Source organism: Callorhinchus milii, unplaced genomic scaffold (assembly GCF_018977255.1).
Source record: "Callorhinchus milii isolate IMCB2004 unplaced genomic scaffold, IMCB_Cmil_1.0 Scaffold24, whole genome shotgun sequence".
Taxonomy (NCBI): Eukaryota; Metazoa; Chordata; class Chondrichthyes; order Chimaeriformes; family Callorhinchidae; genus Callorhinchus; species Callorhinchus milii.
The window spans coordinates 5,874,458-5,895,955 of NW_024704765.1; the positions used below are offsets into that span (position 1 = coordinate 5,874,458).

General features: G+C 51.4%; 1 protein-coding gene across 2 annotated transcripts in view; it reads left to right on the forward strand.

Annotated features, from left to right (window-relative positions):
* Positions 1–264: 264 nt before the first annotated feature.
* Positions 265–21,498, forward strand: part of epha2b (eph receptor A2 b) — a 31,186-nt gene continuing 9,952 nt past the window's right edge. For both annotated transcript variants that reach the window (XM_042343553.1, XM_042343554.1), the window contains exons 1-6: positions 265–457; positions 7,480–7,547; positions 8,121–8,781; positions 19,448–19,603; positions 19,939–20,268; positions 20,495–20,619. In XM_042343553.1, coding sequence (XP_042199487.1) covers positions 376–457; positions 7,480–7,547; positions 8,121–8,781; positions 19,448–19,603; positions 19,939–20,268; positions 20,495–20,619 — 1,422 coding nt within the window. In that variant the 5' untranslated portion in view covers positions 265–375. The remainder of the gene's footprint in view (positions 458–7,479; positions 7,548–8,120; positions 8,782–19,447; positions 19,604–19,938; positions 20,269–20,494; positions 20,620–21,498) is intronic.

Here is a 21,498-nt window from a genome sequence, read left to right on the forward strand (position 1 = left end):
GAGAGAGAGAGAGAGAGAAAGTTAGTGAGAAAGAGTGAGTGTGAGAGAGAGAGAGAGAGAGAGAAAGTCAGTGTGTGAGAGAGTGAGTGTGAGAGAGAGAAAGAAAGAGTTAGTGAGAAAGAGTGAGTGTGAGAGAGAGAGAGAGAGAGAGAGAGAAAGAAAGTCAGTGTGTGAGAGAGTGAGTGTGAGAGAGAGAAAGAAAGAGTTAGTGAGAAATAGTGAGTGTGTGAGAGAGAGAGAGAGAGAGAGAGAGAGAAAGTCAGTGTGTGAGAGAGTGAGTGTGTCAGTGTGTGTGAGAGAGAGAGAGGGAGAGCTTTGTCACCAGTTCATCTCCAGTATTTGCTGTGGCCCCGAGAGACCAGAAGAAGACCATCAATGGAGCCTCATCGCCCTCCACTCGCTCTCCTCTCTCTGCTGCTGCTCTCCGGCTTCCCCCCCGGACTGCAGTCAGACGAAGGTAAGAGCTCAGTCCCGTGTGTTCCCCCTCATCCCCTCTCTCCCCCTCATCCTCCCCTCTCCCCCTCCCCTCTCCCCCTCCTCTCTCCCTCATTCTCCCCCTCTCCCCCTCCTCTCTCCCCCTCATTCTCTCCCTCTCCCCCTCCTCTCTCCCCCTCATTCTCCCCCTCCTCTCTCCCCTCATTCTCCCCCTCATCCCTCTCTCCCCTTCATTCTCCCCCTCTCCCCCTCCTCTCTCTCCCTCATTCTCCCCCTCTCCCCCTCCTCTCTCCCCCTCATTCTCTCCCTCTCCCCCTCCTCTCTCCCCCTCATTCTCCCCCTCCTCTCTCCCCCTCCTCTCTTCCCCCTCCTCTCCCCTCCTCTCTCCCCCTCATTCTCCCCCTCCTCTCTCCCCCTCCTCTCTCCCCCTCATCCTCCCCTCTCCCCCTCATTCCCCCCTCTTCCCCCCTCTCCCCCTCTTCTCTCCCCCTCTTCTCTCCCCCTCATTCTCCCCTCTCTCCCCCTCCTCTCTCCCCCTCATTCTCCCCCTCTCCCCCTCCTCTCTCCCCCTCATCCTCCCCTCTCTCCCCCTCTCCCCGGGGTTTAGGGTCACTTTACCTCTCGCGCTGCGCTTTCAACTTCTGAAACTTGTTGCAAAAGTTTGCGTCCGAGAGAAACATCGCGGCCCTGAGAGTGTCTCTCCCCTCCTCTCCCCTCTCCCCTCTGCCCTCCTCTCCCCTCTGCCCTCCTCTCCCCTCTCCCCTCTGCCCTCCTCTCCCCTCTCCCCTCCTCTCCCCCTCTGCCCTCCTCTCCCCCTCTCCCCCTCTCCCCTCTGCCCTCCTCTCCCCTCTCCCCTCTGCCCTCCTCTCCCCTCTCCCCTCTGCCCTCCTCTCCCCTCTCCCCTCCTCTCCCCTCTCCCCTCCTCTCCCCTCTGCCCTCCTCTCCCCTCTGCCCTCCTCTCCCCTCTGCCCTCCTCTCCCCTCTGCCCTCCTCTCCCCTCTCCCCTCTCCCCTCTCCCCTCTGCCCTCCTCTCCCCTCTCCCCTCTGCCCTCCTCTCCCCTCTCCCCTCTGCCCTCCTCTCCCCTCTCCCCTCTGCCCTCCTCTCCCCTCTCCCCTCTGCCCTCCTCTCCCCTCTGCCCTCCTACTATATATATATATACACACACGCAGAGTGACCAAAAAGGCGCAATACCATTTATTTTAATATTTATTACTAATTCATTAATTATCATCACTTCTTTAGTCCTTCTTAGATGTTATGATGGCATCACCCTGTGTGTGTGTGTGTGTGTGTAATATCGTATATATATATACACACAACACTGTATGTATTCACTATATATATAGAATAATCCTCGTATTTGATACTTTCGATTTAAATCCCAGATTTAAAACGTGCAAAAAAATTTCCAGTGAAAGGGAAAGGCAACGCGTTCAGTCTGATCCCAAGTAAAATCTGGCTCAACGGTTTCCTCCCGAGGAAAAAAAAATATCTTCCAAGTGGTTTCTATGGGAAGCAGAGAGAGAGAGAGAGAGAGAGGGGAAAAAAAGCCATTAAATAGTTTGTAAAAATGAAAAAAAAATTGGGAACAACTTTGGAGCGTGTGCGAAAGAGAGAGTAAGAGGGTACTACAGGTATTTGCCTGATTTTGCTGACGTCTGGAGAGATTTAAGAGGTGTTTTTGGTGTAATTCTGCCCCCACCCCGCGTTACCCTTTCCTCCATCCCTTTCCTGTTGATCTCAGTTGAAACGTTTACCCCCAAAAAGCGCCTTATCGTGTTGTTGAGACGTATCAAAGATGCTTCACAGGATATACTGTAAAGTGTAGTGACCGTGCATCTTGCAGGCAACATGTGGCATCAGGTTGTGCACAGCAGCGTCCCACAAAGCAGTCGGGAATCGAGTGACCAAATATTTTGTTGAGGATTTATTACACCCCCCCCCCCACCCCGGAAAGCGATCTGCCAATCGACTGAATTCTTGGATTGAGGCTCTTTTCTCCCCCCAAAAATGTCAGTGAGCTTGTGCGGAGGTTTGGGAAACGGGATTAACTCCGGGCTCGGCTTAGGAGCTGCTTCGCTCGCCACCGCGCGCTCACGCAGTTGAGTGGCAGAGTGTGGGAAACGGGTAAAGCAGGTGTGGTACAGCGAGCGCAGAACACATCAGCACAGAGAGACTTCCCACCTCACAAAGTCCAGTGGCTGCTAAGTGCCTTCTTGCAGAAATAACTAACTCTCCTCTCCCTCCTTCGCAACTCTTAACCCCCCCCCCCCCTCCACCCCTTCCCCCTCAGCCCCCCAAACACACGCACAACTCCTTCTCCACCCAGTGAAGTCTGACTCCCCACGGTTTGGGTATTTGCACGGCATTAGCATTTGATGCAGCTCCTCATCACAGCCTCCGGCAGGATTTACCGCAAAGTGTAGTGACTGGACTGTGCGCGTCTTGCGGTCGAACGGGGCAGCTGGTTTGCTCCCAGCAACGTCCCCGCAAAACACCCTTTCCCCGGCAGTGACGTACATCGCGCTTAGTGCAAAGCTTTTTTTAATAGAAAGAAAATTTGCAAAGTTTCGCCCACAAAATGTACAGTCAGTTCACTTTATGGTGTATCCTGTGAAGCGCTTTGAGACGTCTCGATGGCTTGGATGAGGCGTTGTATGAAATGCAAGGATTATTAAAGTGCACTCGCAAACATCAACTTAAACTACAGTGTTGGGTTGAAAGTGCCTGTGGTGTTTGTATTTACCTCCTTTTGTTTCATCTCCCATTTATCTGATGTTGGGTGAGCGAGTGAGAAAGGGCTGTTTATATCATTTCAAAGAGATTGTTTAAACCTTTGAATTTTTGATGAGCATTTACTGCGCAGACTGACGCTGACAATCTGAAAAATTAATCCTCCCCATTTCTCTAACGCTCTCGTCAGTCTGTAATTATTGCATTTCTTTTCCCCTCTCGTTAGCGCGGAACGTTTACTCCCGGATTTTCTGCCTGTGCAATTACTTTTCTGGGGGGGGGGGGGGGGCGGATGAAGGAGGATTCGCGCGGATTAAGTGGGGAAAAACTCCTCTTTATTTTCCTCGGGCGGTGATTTTTAATCTCGTTAAATAGCGGGCTTAGCAAATGATATACCCCTTTTAACTGTGTGGTTCCGGAGTCCTGGAATCCGATGGGAAAGTGGGAGGAAAATCACTGCTCGCGTCGTGCCTGTGGCCAACCAGGTCCAGCTCCTGCCCAAACCACCATTATAATAGCTGTGTGTACTGCGTGTGATCCTGACTAACTGTATATGGCAGCGGAAGCTGGGGAGACTTGCCTGAACATTAAACCGCTTAAATCCTGGCTTTCCTTTCTTTCCCTCTTCTTTTCTCCCCTTCCCTCCAACCCCCCCCCCCCCCAAAGCAAATCTGCCCCTGTGGTGGTTGTTGGGGGATCCCCAGAAACTCAGTTAGAGGGGTTAGCATGAAGCCCGAAGCCATTTGATTCCACTCAGTGCCATTCACGACGGCCGCGTCAAAACACGCATTCGCACCGTACTACAGTATATCCCGTGAAGCGCGTCGGGACGTCTCGACGATGTGACGAGGATTATTATTGTCAAACGCCAGGATAATTATTACTGTTGTTATTATTATTGCTGAGGCTGCACGGTGAGAGAGAGACTTTGGAGTCAGGGTCTGGGTGGATTTGGAGCTGTGGGGGGGGAGCAGCCCTTTTATTACATTGCTAGAGTTGCTTCCAGAGTCAAACATGTTGTCTGTCTGTCTGTCTGTCTGTAAAAGTAGCAACGGAAAATAACAAGTATGGATGAGGTTGAAAGGTGGTGGGGGGAGGGGGGAGAGAGGAAAGAAACCTTTTCAACTTGCCCCCTGCTCCAGACCCCAAAACTGTGCCTTTACATCTCAATCCCAACCCCCTGTTGTCACAAAGAAAGGATTTGCGGTTTTTACAACAATTCTCATCACTTTGAAACGTCGCCGAGGGCTTTGCAAGTAATTATCGTCGAGCATCGAGTCCACTCTCTCTCTCTCTCTCATTTAGCAGGCAAATGAGAAGTCTTTTCGCCGTTAATAAAATAAAACGAGGCTTGTTTTCAGGAAACGGAACGTCTAAATCGCAGCTGTCGTCAGTTTCTCTTTTTTTTGTGTTTTTAAGAAAAAAAATCTTTGTGTTTGAAGATCACATCTTCCCGTTTGGCTGCTGAGTGTGTTGTTGAGAGGATGTAAAATGATGTAAAACTTTGTTGCCTTGAGTTGGCTTTCCTCTGTACGCTCGAACAATGACTCCCGGGGGTGGGGGAGAGAGGGGGGGTGGGCTGTTATCCTGTTCCTGGCTGTACAGGTTACTAGGGAGGAAGAGAGAGAGAAGACTTTCTTTCTCTCTTTCAAACTTGTCTCTTACAAAACTGACCATCTAGGGAGTCACCTCGTGTGACTATACTTTTCTATCACTGTATGTGCTCTGGGTCGCTGCCCCACATGACGGGGCACTATTTAAACCCAAGTTGTCGTTCCTTTTTTTTTATTTTGACTTTTAGTTCTCCGTCACTGTTTCTATATGAAATGCAAGTTTCGTCGATTTCCACATCCCCGTCTCTGATTGAGTCATTAATTTCAGTTGCGTTCGCCTCGTGGTTTGAGTGGACTTTCAGGGACGTTTCCTTCCTTTCTCCCCCTCAACCCCCCCTCACCTCCAACTCTGCCTTCTATCCGTGCTATTCCTTCGAGTATTTTTATCCTGGTTTATCATGGAATTCTCCATGATAAATTTTGGTTTGAATACTCTTAAATATAGTGATGTGTTTCCCCACGTGTCAGACACCTGGCTGATCCAATACAACAGAAAGAGAAGGGAGTTTCTTTCCCAATATCCTGGCCAAAAATCCTCTTATAAAATTGGTCATTCACTTCATGCCTGTTTGTGGGACATTGACATGTGCAAATTGGTCTAAAATACAGTCACTGCACATTACAGTATATCCAGGCCTTGACATGTAGTATCGACATGAAAGGTGCTATTATCAGATGTAAGGATAATAATATCATTATTACATTCACTTTTATTGTAAAGTGGTTCGAGACTTTTTTTACACAAAAGATGCTGAACAAATAAAACGCAGCACAATTTACTTTTATATGTAACACCTTTGATGTGGGGAGGACATGTTAGAGTTCTTGTTAAAAGGGGTTTGGGGAAAGGAAAGAATTGCCCTTTAAAAGAGCCAGAACGGACACAATGGGCTGAATGGCTTTCTTCTGTGCTGTAAATTCCTATGGTTTGCATGTAATCTGAAAGCAGTTCAAAAGCAGTTTGTCTTTTGTTCTCATCAAACCTTTTTCGGTGGAACTGCCGAGGACTGAAGGGTGAGATGTTTGAGTAATTCCGTGTACGATTTAATCTCAGTGGCTTCATCATCAAAAAGCTGCTCTCGGGTCAGATAGGGCTGTAGCGGTGCCCAGATCCGCAACTGACTTTGAAACCTAAATCAAAGCTCTCTGTGAGTTTGCTCTTAAGTGCTTTCAAAGCACATTGTCCTCATTAATGCTCTTGTCTTCCTTGCCTGGTGTATGAGAAGCGAGTGTGAGCCATTGTTAGTTATCCACAAGGAGAGAAGAGAGTGTCACAGAGGTTTGTGTGTGGCTGTGAATCCAGTGTGTCTTTCTGAATGAGCGAGTGGGGGGGTGGGGGGGGATGCGGGAAACAGTGCGACAGCAGGGACGAGGCACTGACTGACCTGACCCACCGAGCCTCAGTGAGTTCACTCGCTCTGATCCACTGAGGCTCAGTGAGTTTGCTGTCTCACTCACTCGCTCGCTCGCTACTTGCACAATGAGGTATGAAACTCTGACACATAATGGATTCTGGTTTCCTGGGAGTGCCGTGGAATTCAATGCTGAAGCTACAGTGATCTGGTGCAACATGTTGCTGCTTGACCCAGCGACACAGTGCGAGTCATTGACTTGAGCTCAGTGACTGTAAATCATGTGTAGCAGTGCAGGACAGTCACTGGTGTAAGCTTCACGGAAGAGGAGTCCTTCTGTCGTCTCAGTGGACAACTCGATGTGAAGGTCACAGATTGTGGAGGACAATATCAGTGGCCCATGTCAGCCTTGTTTGTGTCTCGCATCCCCTCTCAGCCCCACCTTCTCCCGTCTCCCACGGATGAATCAATTGTAAAAATCCTTGTATCTGACGGGGCGCCTTTCACTTTCACAAAGTCCTTCACAGGATTAACTGTAAAGTGCAATGACTGTGTGTTTTGTGGGCACAGTGATGTCCCACCAAACAACCATGAAGGGGGGCTTTCCGCAAACACTCCGGACCCCTGGGCTGGGGGGGGAAGGGGAGGTTGTTTCAGCTGCTCATCTCTGCCAAATCCTGGTTAGACCTTTAGGGGTTCAACTCACTTTAACAGAGACTCTGCTAGTGACTCACACTGGTCTTGGGGTCAACTGGATCCTCTGAGTCTACCAACACCAAACCAAGATGCGGAGACACATTGTTTGTGTGTGTGTATTTGTGTTTCGCGGGGGGGGGGGGGGGGCTGGAGGCTGGAGAAAAGGGTGGGGGAGAGAAATCAAATGTCCTTGCGCTGCTGAGTGTCCTTTGTTACTCGGGCCGTGGTCAGTTTGTTGGGTTTTAATTCACTTAATAAATAACTGCGCGGAATTCAACTGACAGGCCGCTGGCATGTTCAAAGGCGGAGTGGGGATTAGAGGCTGATTAGCCCTGACAGCCTGTCTGAACAGCAAGTCAACAGCGATTGAGAGATTGGAGTTTGTAGAATCCTAGCAGTCCACACGGCTCTGACCTGACCCCCCGCTTTCCTGTGGCGCTGATGGTCAGTCTATGTCACGGTTTGCTTTTAAGTGTGTTCTTAAATGAGCTACAGATGTGCGTGTGTGCACACATGGTGTGTGTGTGTGTGTTGTGTGTGTGCTCAGACGGCAGCTCCCCTGTATACAGATGTGTTGCTTGGTGTACACGCGTCTGTAGTAGCATTCTGGTCTAACAGTCTCTCTTTCTCCCACTCTTTTCTCTCCCAGTTGCGTTGCTGGATTTTGCCTCTGCTCACGGTGAGCTTGGCTGGCTGACCAAACCCTACGGCAAGGGGGTAAGTAACGCGCTCTCTCTCCTCTCACTCTCTCCTCACTTGGGACCAATTCCATCCTCGCCATCGCAGCTTCCCCCCCCACCCCCACCGCGCACACCCCGAGCTCAGGGAGCAGGGAGTGGGGGGCAATGAGAGACATTCAGCCGTGTTATTAAATAGCCATTTGAAGGACAAACGATAGGTTCAGGATATAGACTCATCTGTTCCTACTGCTCTAACCTCTGGAGCGCCCCCCTTGCTCCCTTCCACCACTCTGTCGTTCTATCCTTAAGTCCTACCTCTTGTGACCAATCACCGCCTTTGCGCCCTTTTCCCTGTATCTTCACGTCGTTTTCCCCCCCCCCCCCTCCCCAATTCTCTTGCCGTTTCTCCAGCTTCACCTCAGGGGGTGACGAGTCGGGATGACACGTGGAGGGGAAGGGAGGGAGCCGGAGATTTGGGCGAGAACCAAATGGTGGTGGGGGGGTGTGGGGTGGAGGGAGGGTGACGTGGACATTGGACCACAATGGGGTTGAATGATTGTGCGATTGACATTTCAATGACTTTGTTTGTTTGTCTGTCTGAAATAAATAGTGGGATCTGCTCCAGAATGTGCTGCACGACAGCCCCATCTACATGTACAGCGTGTGCAACGTGATCGAGGGCGACCAGGACAACTGGCTGCGGACAAACTGGATCTACCGCGGAGAGGCCAAGCGCATATTCGTGGAGCTGAAGTTCACGGCCAGAGATTGCAACAGCTTCCCCAGCCTGGCCACCTCCTGCAAGGAGACCTTCAACCTCTTCTACGCTGAGTCCGACTTTGACTACGGCACGAACTTCCGCACCAGCCAGTTCAGGAAGATCGACACTATCGCCCCGGACGAGATCACCACCAGAGAGGACATCGAGTTGCGCAAGGTGAAGATCAACCTGGAGGTCCGGCAGGTGGGCTCGCTGCATAAGAAGGGCTTCTACTTGGCCTTCCAGGACGTGGGGGCCTGTGTGGCCCTCATCTCCGTTCGTGTCTACTACAAGAAGTGCTCGGCCCTCAGCCACAACATGGCCATGTTCCCCGAGACCATCGCTGGGGCCGACTCGCAGGAGCTCTCGGAGGTGGAGGGCAGCTGCGTGGCCAACGCCGTCGCTGACGGCCGTCCTAAAATGCACTGCAACTTGGACGGGGAGTGGCTGGTGCCGGTCGGTCAGTGTCAATGCACGGCCGGCTACGAGGTGGTGGACAGCGCCTGTGAGGGTGAGTGGCCTCCGGATCGATAATTATAATCGTCTATTGTTATTATTATTAATAATAATATTTCTAGCATTTCAATCCACCGCTGTGTGTGGGACGCTGCCGTGCGCAGTTATCTGCCGCGTTTCGCCCACGAAATGTGCTGTTGCACGTTACGGTATGTTCTGCGAAGCGCTTTGAGACGTCATGAAGACGTGCTCAGGCGCTGTATACCTCGCGCAATGATGATGATTGCTACTATTATTGTTTGGTTCAGCGCCTCATCAAGTCGGAGGGACGTCTCAAAGCCCTTCGCAGGATTTACCGTGAAATGGAGTGACTGTGTGTCCTGTAGGCAAATAGGCGAACGCAGTTGCGCACAGCAACGTCCCCACAAACAGCCATGAAACAAGTCACCGATTTTTATTCGGGAAGGTTGGCAGGACTTATTGTAAAGCGAAGCAACTGTAAATCCTGCTAATCCTGCAGGTGAATGCATTTGTAGGTTAATTAATTGCAGCATCCGATTCTGCCGCGCCCACTTCAGCAGCCACGAAGCGGATGACCATTCTTTTATTGGGGGATTGTTTTGTGGCCTTTATAATCTGTTCCCTTTTTTTTTTGCAACTGGTTAACACACGGCCTTGAGCCAAAGTATAGCCGGAGAGGAGAATGAAGACCGCTAATCGCTGAGCAGAATTGTGCTTTAACAGCTCAAACATGCACATGAGTGTGTGTCTGTGTGTGTTGGGGGGGGGTGAGGGGGGAGTGGTAGAGAGGGGCCGTGTGTTGGAAGCTGCACTCTATTTCTCAGACAATGGACACTGTTGTACAGAGAGTTTCTTTAATGATGTAAGGCCCACATTACTCCTGACTGATTTATTGGGAGCGTCCTGTTTTTTTTTGCCTGGGCATACGTGAAATTCCTTTCACACAATAAATGCAGGTTCCAGTCCATCTGCCTCTCCCCGACGCAGTTATTTCCAAGGTAACGTTTCACACCCTGTGGTAATGAGTTTTAATCAGGACTGAGAGGATGGGCATTTTTTTTTAACACCCGTTAAAAGCAAAGTGCTTTGCAGTCTTCGCTGTCGAGTGTAGTGACTGTTTAACGTCTCATCCGAAGGACGGCACTTCTGACAGTGCAGTGCTCTTCTCTCCCTTCCACCCCCTCCACACCCCCTTCCCCCAACCCTTCTCCAGTGACCTGGAACTGTGAGCTCTGGTCCTGAGGTGGGGAATGTACCCACAATCTTTTGACTGAGAGGTGAGAGTGCAACTAACTGATGTCTAGCTCACAAGGATCAGGGATTCTTCCAACTCGGCTCCTGTTAACCCTGCAAACCAAAGTCCTAATGGGTAGGATGATCTTCGCTGGACAAGCAACAGGAAAGCTTGGCAGACAGTGCCTTCAATGGCGAGCTGCGTGCTTTTAGCTGGTTGGACTCTAGCACTTAACCCTACGCACACTCTGGGGTCCCCCAAGCCTTGGCTCCATCCACCACGTGCCTCAGACTCTCCAGGTAGGCAGAGTGCGTCCCTCCTGAGGAGAGAGAGCGAGTGCACGTTCGTTTCAGACTGGGGGAAGCTCCGTGTGTACGTGGCTTTGCGTGGAAATCTCGGTCTGGCTTGGGTTTCTGCCGATGGGCTTCTGCATGTCAGACACACGGCTGACAAAAATATATAGCTAAGCTGAGAGTCCCGAACAGGTATGAGTGTGGGCTAACGGCACATCCCCATGGCAATCCTACCTAACATTTACCCGGTTTGAAGCTTTGTGCCTTAAAGTGAATTTCCATCAGTCGCCCTTTGAGCCCCAGCCACCTGCCCTTTTAAAGATCACAAACGGGGGCAGCGGGCGTGAAGTGCAGGGGATCTGTCAATTAGCCGAGCAGACAGAGCGAGGCTGCGGCTTTAAAGCGGCTGGTAAATCATTAATCTGTCTCCCAGGTGTTCAGCGACATCGGAGCCTTTTGAGGAGGGAGGCGGAGTGGCTGTTTGTGGGCAAAGGATCCGAGTGAGTTAGTGTTGGGTGCCTGAGGAGGGGGAGGAGAGTATGTGAAGGAGCTGGAGTAACTGCAGGGAACATTACAGCCTGTTTCCTCTGTCGAGGCCTGAGCTGAGGGTTGCGAGCTATTTGGCTAATTACAGGTCAAGGTGCTGGAACGTTTCCCCGCTGTGAGCAGGAAGCACAGACGTTCTCTCTCTCTCTCTGCAGGGCCTGGCGGAGTTGTCTGCAGAAGATTTGAATTAGTACAAGTTGCTGAAGAATGCCTGTACCCTGTGGGCCTCCCCCCCCCCCAACAACCTTGCCCTCACCCCATGTTAGATCTTTAATGATGCTGTAGCCCTATTGCTGTGTAACTGACCCACCCATAAATGTCAGAATCTGGCCAAATTAAGACCTTCCGTCCACTTAAGACAACCTAATGTCTCTGTGCATTTAACTCGGGGTTTTTCTTAACAAGAGAGTGCATCTGGCGACGGCTCATAAAGCACTTCACAGGATTTTGCCCTAAACTTGCCAATTTGTGCACAGCTGTGTCCCACAAACGGTGTGGAGAGAATGACCCCATTTTTATTGGGGTGGGGAGTAGGGGGGGGGAGGGAGGGATTGTTGGCCAGGACACTGGGAGAATCCCCTTCTCTTTTCTATTAGCGCCGCGGGATCTTTAATGTCCACCTGGAGAGCCAGACGGGTCCTTGGATTAACGTCTGACTCGAAGGAAGGCACCTCTGGCAATGCAATCCCCCCCCCACCCCCCACTCTGCAGTGGAGTTTCAGCCTGGACTATATTATAGTATTATAGTGGGCACAATGCAATAAGTAGAGGAAATTGTCCTTTACCTGGAGAAGCGACGCTAGTGGATGCAGAACAGGAGTGTTGGCAGAGGAATCAGTGGAGTTGATGCTGTGACAGACTGGTTGGCACCAATCAGCCTAATTTATATATCAAAAAAATCTATTAAACGTGTTGGGTTGTGATCTAAATCAACAACCATGTAATTATAAGTGCGATATATAGTTATACGTATTATATAGTTGCGTAAGATTGCTGCAAGGCAGGGTGGAGGGGTTTTCTGCTCTTACCTTTCATAGCTATGTTATCCCTGTAGGTCAGTGGTGAGAACACTCGCTTTGCAAGCGAGAGGCCTGAGTTTGATTTCCGGGCAGGGCAAAAACCTTGGGCAAGTTTCCTTCCTCCACATGTTTGATAATAATCCCTCAAGGAAACAAAAAATAATAAAATTGGTCAATTCAATCCACGACTGTTTGTGGGACGCTGCTGTGCGCAGTTGGCTGCCGCGTTTCGCCCACAAATTATACAGTCAATTTCACTTTACAGTCTATTCTGTGAAGCGCTTTGAGACGTCCAGAAGACATGCAGAGCGCTATATCAAATGCAAGGAATATTACTTGGAGCGTCAGCCCAGACTGTGGGGTTGAACCCTAGACTGATGCGGGGGGTGGCGTATACCCAGAACCTACAGACTTGGAGGCAAGAGTGCGAGTGCCAGGCTGACACTCCCCTGGTTGGGCAAAGTGCCAGTATCTCTAATAAAGTGAGGACAAGTGTGGCAAATGGGAGGGTGTTCCTCGACGTGTGTTCTGCATGTACCTCAGTGGGAATGCTGCTGATAGTTTGTCTCTGTCACTGTGGGTAAACCTGACATCATCAGCAATCCCCTAACTCAAGGTCCTAATAGGACCGTGGGGCCAATGCCAGAAAATGTGTCCGCAGTGTTTGTCTCGGGGCTGGGCAAGTGAAATCTCTCCACAGCCCTACCCCGCAGAGCTGGAATGTGAGGAAGTGCAGGCTGGACCAGAGACCAGCACTTTATAACACAGATTTGGTTCCTGCAAGCTGGCAATGGTATGTGTGCCTGTGTACAGGTCCCCAGAAACTCCACCTACACCCCCCCACCCCCCACCACCACCCCCAATGTTGGACACCAGTGGTCGAGACGTGGGATAGGGGCACAAGGGACCTAATAGCTTGGCCTCTGACAGCAAACATGGCAATGTCTTCAAGATTCTCCTGCAGGAGTGAGCCACCGAGTATCCTGTTGGCTGGACGAGCCCTTCCAGTACCTCCACGACACCTTAAAGTTGCTCAGTTTTATAACTCTTTTAGTCGCTTGTAAAGTGGTCTCGCTCGACTCAAAATCATTCATTCAACTCAGTTGCTGCTCCTGCCATCTCCCCCGCCCTCCCCCTCCGCCCACGCTGTTTCCACCCTCATTTCAAGATTCCAGAATCTGTTCCGGAGGGAGTTTCCTTTCTTCCGTTTCCCATGTAGGAAGCAGTTTAAAACAAACAAATGAAACCCAGTGAATATCCGCCTCACTTCAGATTGAGCCATGTTTACGTTTCTATGGCTCTGGTTCTCCTGGTCCCCTGCCCTAATACTTGAGGCCTGTCTCCTGGAGATGGGTCTTCATTGTGTCTGAGCTTCTTCCTAATTCTTCCTGGTGAGAACGTTCTTCCTGGTCTCTGGCCATTCCCCCACACCCCCCCACTCACTTAATAGTAATAATAATAATCATCCTTGCATTTGGTGTAACGCCTTATCACGTCTTCGAGACGTCGCAAAGCGCTTCACAGGATACACTGTCAATTGGATTGATTGTGTATTTTTGTGCAAAACATGGCAGCCAATTGCGCACAGCAGTGTCCCACAAACAGTTGTGGGTTGAGTGACCATTTTTTTTTGTGTGGAGGGATTATTGCTGCCGGAAAGCAATCTGCTAAATGACTAACAGCCAGGTTCCTACTTACTGTTAGATAAACAGAGGCAAGTGCAGTAAGGAAGCTTTGCCAAGGTTTCGCCCTGCCAGGGAATCGAGCCCAGGTCCTCTCGCTTGCGAGGCGAGTGCTCTAACCATTAAGCTACAGGACTCTACTTGTACTTTGGTTCTTACTGTTGGTGTGTCTGCTGGTAGTGCACTTGCCCCCGAGTCAGAGGATTGGGGTTTCAAACCCCACCAAGTCGGGACTTGAGCTGGCAGTCCAGCCTGACACTCTGATGGAGCTCTGCATTGCTGGACTGCTCTTCAAGTGAATGTCAAGGATCCCTCTTATGTCAGGTTGCCCGGTACAACAACCTCCACAGGCTGTTTGTGGGGACTTTGCTCTGCGCAAATCTTCTTCTCAGCTTGCCTTCCGAAAGTAGGTCTCTATGCTTTGCCTCGTTTTTGAGATGTTTGTGATCGTACAAGCGTGAGAAAAGATAGGACAAGGTTCGCAAGCTGGAGAGCGTTTTCCCCTTGTTAATATTTTTTTTAAAAAAGGGGTCTCCCGAATTCACGACAAGCCAGAGGCAGAGGTCTGTTAAACCTCTGGAGACATTTCACATCCTGTTTTGCCCTTCGAGAGCGAGAGAACGAGCAATGTTGATTTCAGAATCAGTGACGGTTGTTAGTGACCTGATTCCCCCCCACCCTGGGCCCTGGCCCTTGTCTGTTTAGTAATATAAGCGATCGCACAGCTGGCACCAGCTGACTCCAGTTTGGCTACAAGATTAAAATTTGAACGTCTGTTTACTGCATGCGCGATGTTAAAGTGGCGCCCGCAATTTCCATCCACCCCCGCCTTCCGACTCCCAAGTCTGTACATGGGACACACTGGCTCCCTGACCATTCCCTCGCATCAGCAGCGCTCCTCCACGTCCATTCCGCACCTCCCCCCAATCCCACCCACTTTCAGCCACTCTGCCCCCACCCTCCAACCCACCTTGTCGACCCCCCCCCCCGCCCTTTCTCACCCACCGCCCTCAGTGAAGTTGGAATGATGAGTAATAATCCTTCCGTTTGATACAACGCCTTATCACGTCGTCAAGATGTCTCAAAGCGCTTCACGGGATATGCCGTAAAGTGTGGTGACTGTGTGTTTCATGGGCTGAAGTCATGGGAAATCTCTGGAGCTGTGGGTGGGTGGGAAGCAGGTCCTGGCCTGCCCGCCTCGGACAGGTTTGACATGTTTAACTTAGCCACATTCATCGAAGCTGCTGTGTGTCGTTGTGGTGCTTATTGAATTCCTGTGACATTCTTCAACCATTTGCTCACTTCCGTACTTCTGGCCGGAGGTTGATTGTCTGTGTGTGTGTGTGGGTGGGTGTGGGTGGGTGGGTGTGTGTGTCTTTTTGTGTGTATGTGTGTGTGTCTCTCTCTCTCCATGTTTGTGTGTGCGTGTGCATACGTGCGTGCACCCGGGCTCATCTCCTGCTGCCCCTCACACCTTGCCAGCCCAAAAGCTACCTTGTGCTACACACACGCACCCTCCTTCCTCCTCCTTCCTCCTCCCCCCCCCCCCCACCCCCACCACCTCCCCTGCCCCGGATTTAGCCGGTGACCTCACTCTATTAATAGATTCCGGTCGGAATGTAGTCAATGATTCCAGAGGAAGTGCTCAATAGCTCCGGCTGCGACTCTGGCCTAACTTCCTGTGGACTTCCGCTCACTGTTGCATGAGATACGGGAGTACGTGAGGAAGGTGTTGAGCTGCCCTCTTCTGGGATCTGGATGTCCTGGCTTCCTCCCCCACATTCAGCCTATCCTGTCTGATACCTTTCTCATCACTTGGATGGAGTCCCGACACCAACACATTACATTTACACAGAGCCTTTTATGTCGGGAGGATGTCCCAGGGCACTGGACAGCCAGGGATTGGTACCTGAGCTGGAGATTGGGATCGGGTGGGTGGGGGTGGAGGTAGGAGGGTGAAGAGAGGGTGGGCGGGGGGGGCGGGGGGGGGGGCAGATAGTTTGAGGTGCGCTCTTAACTAATCATCCATTTCTATTTGTCATATCCGTGCCCTGATTTTCCAGGTCAAATCCTCGTCAGTAAGTGAGCCAGACCCAGTCACTGGGGCTTTCATTGTCCACCAGGAACTGATGCATTTGTGTTTGTTTTGTTGCTTAATTGAGGGATCACATCGGCGGAACTGTGGGCCTGGCCGGCGCTGACAGCTCGCTCCTAATGACGGGGCCTGTTATCCTCTCCTAAATCCCTTTCCTAAATTCCATGTGCTAAACCCCCGGCTTTCAACCTCCTTTCAGATTCGCTCACTGACAAACACAGGTCAAGAGCCGGTGACCTCTGGCTGTCTGGCTGCTCTTTAACCCGCGGTGCTGGGGAAGGTCCTGGAGCCTCTCCACTCCTGGCAAGAATGTCTCCTGTCACTTGGCTTCTACCGGAATATGGGGGGGGGGGGGAGAGAGAGAATGCATGACGTCAATTGCCACCATTTTCTGCCAAAAAAAATTAAAGGACTGTTTGTGGGACACTTGGTTTCCGCATTTAGCCCCCACCGTCACTGCACTTTCCAGTGTATCCTGTGAAGCACTTTGAGACGTCTCCAAGACACGATAAGGCGTGGTATCAAATGCAAGGATTGTTATCATTATTAAATCTCAAAGCACGAAGATGCTTTCTGGGCTGTGGAGTAAATTAAATGACTGAAGCTTCCCCCCGCCCACCCCCCCCCACCCCACCCTGTTTCCGGTTAATTCAACACCTCCACGGAGGGTAAAAAGGAGGGTCTTGAGTTGTTACCTTGACATTGCATCCTTTGCCCGGTTTGGCCTGGACCTGAGCCAAGATTGGGTTGGGGACAGCCTGACAATTGCATGGTATGGTTAATGTTTAATGAAGGCCTCTTTGATGAACAAAGATTGCTCACCACTTTTCGTCCACACCCAGGTATTGCTGAAGGAGGTAATGGGGGCGGCCATTCCCTGAAATGGTAGAAGCTGACTGACTAACCAACGGAGGGCGGGCTGGGCTGGGGGTGGGGGAGGGAGAGAGAGTAGAGCAGACGACATTGCAAATGGCAAGTTTTCACTTTAAAAAGGGGCTTTGGCTCGCAGTGTGTGTCGACAAGGAAGAAAGAACTTGCATTGCAATCGCTTCTCTAACGCAATAACACAATCGTAATAATAAATAATAAATAATAATCCTTGCCTTGTCTTCGAGACGCCTGAAAGCGCTTCACAAAATACACTGTAAAGTGGAGTGACTGTGTGTTTTGTGGGGGGGAAAATGCTTTGCAGAGAAGCGAGTCGCGGGGAGCAAACCCCTCTCTTGGGTCAACACAGTTGCCTGACAATCGGGCTATTGTAACTCATGAATAGATCGAGTTAATGAAAGGGGAGGGGCAGCGGGGGTGGTGGTGCGGGGGGGGGGGGGGGCTCGGTGCAGCCCGTTCCCAACGCGGCTTTCATCAATAACCCTGTGGGAATTCCTGGGATTTATTCCGCTTTCCCCTCCCGGCACCTGCTCGGCAGCTGAGGACACATGTGCTCCGGCCACAAGGCCCACTCCAGCTGGCCGTACGGAGCACTTCCCGACCTGGTGGGGGTGGGGGCGGAATATAAAAGCTCCTTGTGTCGGGTGGGGCAGCTGAGGCTGTGTGTGTGTGCGGGGTGGGGGGGGGGCACCCAGTCACACAGAGGGCAAACATTCCCAAACCAAAGCCGGGGGTTGAGGTTCAAACGCGAAGGGGTCTTTCACACGACCTCACAACATTCCATCTCTCTTTCCCCCCACCACCAACCCCCACCCCCCCCCCCCACACACACACACACCATCGCACTCCCCCAGGCCGCCAAACGTTCCAGCCAGGAAGGACCGTGTGTGTTTAGATGTACAGTACTGTCTGATCACACACTGCATTGTCGCCAAGAACTTTGAAGCCAACACCAGTCACTGTTTTGGATCTTTTTTGTTGTTCCGGGAAGCCAGCGATAAACCAAGCCCGTTTACCAGATCCATACCCTTCCCACATGCTTTCCCCCCCCTCCCTCCCTCCCTCCCTCCCTTCCTCCCTCCCCCCACACTTCCTACCCTCCACCCCATCTCACTTAAGCGCTTGTGCGAAATGACCGAGCCTCAAAAATAACCAGTGGGGGGGGGGGGGGTTTGACTGAATATCCGGAGGGGGCGGTTGGGGATTTGCGTGTGTGTGTGCGCGGGTGTGTTTGTATGCGCTGAGGTTATGGCAAGGTTACGTTGGCAATGACACACCGGCTGATAATGAAGTGTCACAGCTGCCCAAACGGCACAGCTGCTGATCGGCCCTGGAAACGTGAGAGCGCGAGGGGTGGGGGGTGGGGGGGGGGGGTGAGGCGTTTTCTTTGTTACAGCCGTTGGGCTGGGCTGATAGCGAGTGCAACAGGAACGCCTGCCCTAGCAGTGGAGGCAGTGATGGGGGGATAGGTTTGACCCCAAACCTGCCAAGCGTTTCCTGTGTTGAACCAGTGCTGTGTAGACACCCCTCCAGCCTCTCAAAGGCTTCTTCTCCTTCCATCCCATCTCTACCTCTGGGCTGTGCTCCACACCTGCGGGTCAGAAGGTTGTGAGTCCAAGCCCCATGTTTGGACTTGAGCTCACAGCCTGTGCTGAAACTCCAGGACAGTCCTGGTGGTGGTGGGAGGGGAAACATGGCATTTTCAGAGACTTTAAACCCAGACCCTGTCTGTGCCACCCCTTCAGGTGGACATTAAAGACCACATGATATGGCTGGAAGAGAGCAGGCAGTTTCTCCCCTGGTGCAATGTGTGTAGAGTTACTCAAATGCTTTCACGAGTTGATTGCACTTCAAACTCAGTCGGTAGAACTTCCTCTTCGATGTTGCTGGGGTCACCTTCGCTCTCTCTCTGGCTCAGCTTTTTCCTCGTGACGCACTGTATTGGCTTCTTTCCTGCTGCCACCCTCAAGGTTTACGTACGATGTTAGTAATAATAATAATAATTCTTGCATTCGGTAGCGAGCCTGATCACTACCAGGAGGGCGTCTCAAAGCACTTCACGGGATTCACTACGAACTGGAACGACTGCATGTTCTTCGGCAAAACGCAGCAGCACCATTGCGCACAGCGAAGTCCCACAAACAACAACAAATGGCATTTGTATGGCGCCTTTCACCTCGGGAAACCAAGTGAGCAGTTAGCGCTGAGGAGGGTTGCTCTGTGCTGCGATTTGGGTCCCACAGGACCCTGGAGCCTGATGTGATTTCAGCGGCCACTGAGTTCCCATGTAATGGGGAGATTGGGTTTCTCAGGCTTCTGCGGCCAGAAGGAATTCTAAGAATAACCCAGTTTGTTTACTCGGGGTCAGGAGCGTGTTTCCAGGCTGGAGCCGGATTGAGTCAGATTGAGAAAGTGACATGGCGGGCACTGGCTGCCCTGGGATGTGGCAGATTGTCCTGAATATCAACACGACAACTGTTTGTGGGGACGCTGCTGTGCGCAATCGGCTGCCGTGTTTCACCCTCAAAAGTATACAGTCAACTCACTTTACAGTATATCCTGAGAAGCGCTTTGAGACATGATAAGGCGCGATATCAAATGCAAGGATGATTATTGTAATTATTATTATTCACGTCCCCCTCGAGACGTTTAAACCCAGACCCTGAGCCCTCCGAGACCCTTCCCCTTTTTGTCGGTGACCGGGCGTCTTGCCACCCCCTTCCCCCTCCCCACCCTGAGCTGGTGTACCTAACATGCAGCGTGAAGCGTTTTGAGAAACCCTCCTGATGACGAAAGCCACTGTGAACATGTACAATGCAATGTGTTGGGCACCAGTTGTCACTGAGGCAGTCTTGAAATGTTTGGGCACGATATCAAATGATCAAATGTGCGGATTATTACAGATTGATTAACCTGTGATCTGTGTCTGTTTTTTTTTTACAGAATGCAAAGCGGGTTTCTTCAAATCAGAGGCAGCCAACACTCCGTGCAGAGAGTGTCCCCCCAACACCCAACCCTCTAACCCGGGATCAACCTCCTGCCCTTGTGAGGAAGGCTTCTACCGTGCGCCTGGAGACTCTTCCAGCTCCGCGTGTACCCGTGAGTACGCTTGTATACATTACCTCCTCATCCCTGGAACCCTGCTTCCCTTAGGTCATCAACCCAAATCTCAACTCCCTTCTCAATCGTGTGCCTCTGCCTCTGCCCCTCATGGAGTCCTGCATCGATGAAACGTCTCGCCTCACTGCAATGGTTATTCTAATTATTTTTATTAACAAATCTCTCTGATTTGGGGCTGTGGGGTAAGAGCGGGGGGGAGTGGGACTGGTTGGTGGCTCTTTCAAAGAGCCGGTACAGGCCCGATGGGTTGAATGGCCTCCCTCTGTGCTGTGAGATTCTCCGATTTGATGCGCTCTCTCTCTCTCCCTCTGTAGGGCCACCGTCTGTGCCTCAGGAGCTCAGTGCTGTTGCCATCGGCTCCACAGTGCAGTTGAGATGGAAGCCGCCAGTGGACACGGGGGGCCGGGCCGACGTGACCTACGACGTCTTGTGCGAGCGGTGCGGGTGGGACGCGGGGAGCTGTGTGCCGTGCGAGTCCAGCGTGAGGTTCTCCCCGCGGACGGGCCTGACCGGCACCACCATCACAGTGACAGAGCTGGAGCCACACACTAACTACACGCTCAGGGTGGAGGCCAAGAACGGGGTCTCCTTCCTCAGCTCCACCAGCAGCGTCAGCAGCCTGGACGTCAGCATCAACCAGACCGGTGAGTGGTGGCGTGTGGTGTGTGTGGGGTGTCCGTGTAGCGTGTGCTTGAGTTTGTGCAAATGCTTGTCGCTCTGGAGACGCTGCCCTGCATGTTGTTTGTGTGTGTGCGTCTATTCCCCCTTTCTGCCCCCCCAACCCCCCGCCTGCTACAGATCCCTTTATCACGTGAGTCCGTACTCTCTCCAGCTTCTCATCTCAAAGGTTTGACACTTCTGCTTCCTCAGAACCTCCCAAGATCGACTTGATCACTCTGGACAAGCAGGAAACCGAAAGCCTGACCCTGTCCTGGACCCTGCCCAGGCGACAGATGAACAGCGTGACTGGCTTCGAGGTCATGTACAGAAAGAAGGTGAGAATGGAGTCCTTTGTAACCTTGGCCAGAGGCGTGAGGAGAGAGTGAAAGATCCCGCCGATCTTTGCCTCTCTTTTCCACACCCCACTCCCACACCCATCCGTCCGTCCACCGCCAGACCCTCATCCAGTTGCCGCAGAACATCGCTCACTGAAGAGCCATCTCCTTGAGAGCTGCCGCTTGATCAGTTGACTGCACAGTTTAGCCGTTGTTGCTCTGAGGTCTGAGCGGGAGAGTGGATCGTCGTGTTGTCCGTGTTCAGTGTAACTTTGTGTCGGGACTTTGGAATTGCATAGACATTCCAATACTCTGCTGGCAGAACGTTGCATTTTTGGATGAGACGTTAAACCGAGGTCCTATCTGCCTGTTCAGGTGGATGGTAAAAATCCTGTAGCAATTTAATCTGTGGAAACACTATTTCAGTGAGCGAAAGTTGTAAATCTATGGAACAGGCTGCCTACGGAAACAGTGGAACATTCAAACGCAAACTAGTTAGATTTACAAAAGAATATTTTGCGATACAGTAGATGAGGAATATCTCCATGATTGTAGCAAACGATGGCCAGGGTGGTAGAAGGTGAATGAGGTGGACTTTGGTCCTTTTTCGCCAGGCAATTCCCATGTTCCCAAATTAGCTGTTAGGTGTACGCTTATAAAATACAGTCACTCCATTCCTACGAAGCTCTGTGACGTGAAAGGTGAATCAAATTCAAGGAATGTTGATGTTTATTATTTTAATAGCGCTGAGTAATGTTGGCATCGGCAGGTCACGGGCTTGATAACTGGGGTGAGAACATTCAATTGTCCTTGGTTCCTCTGGTTTCCTTGTTAAACAAACCCAGTAGAGAATGTCACACGTTAGACCTCTCTCTATCT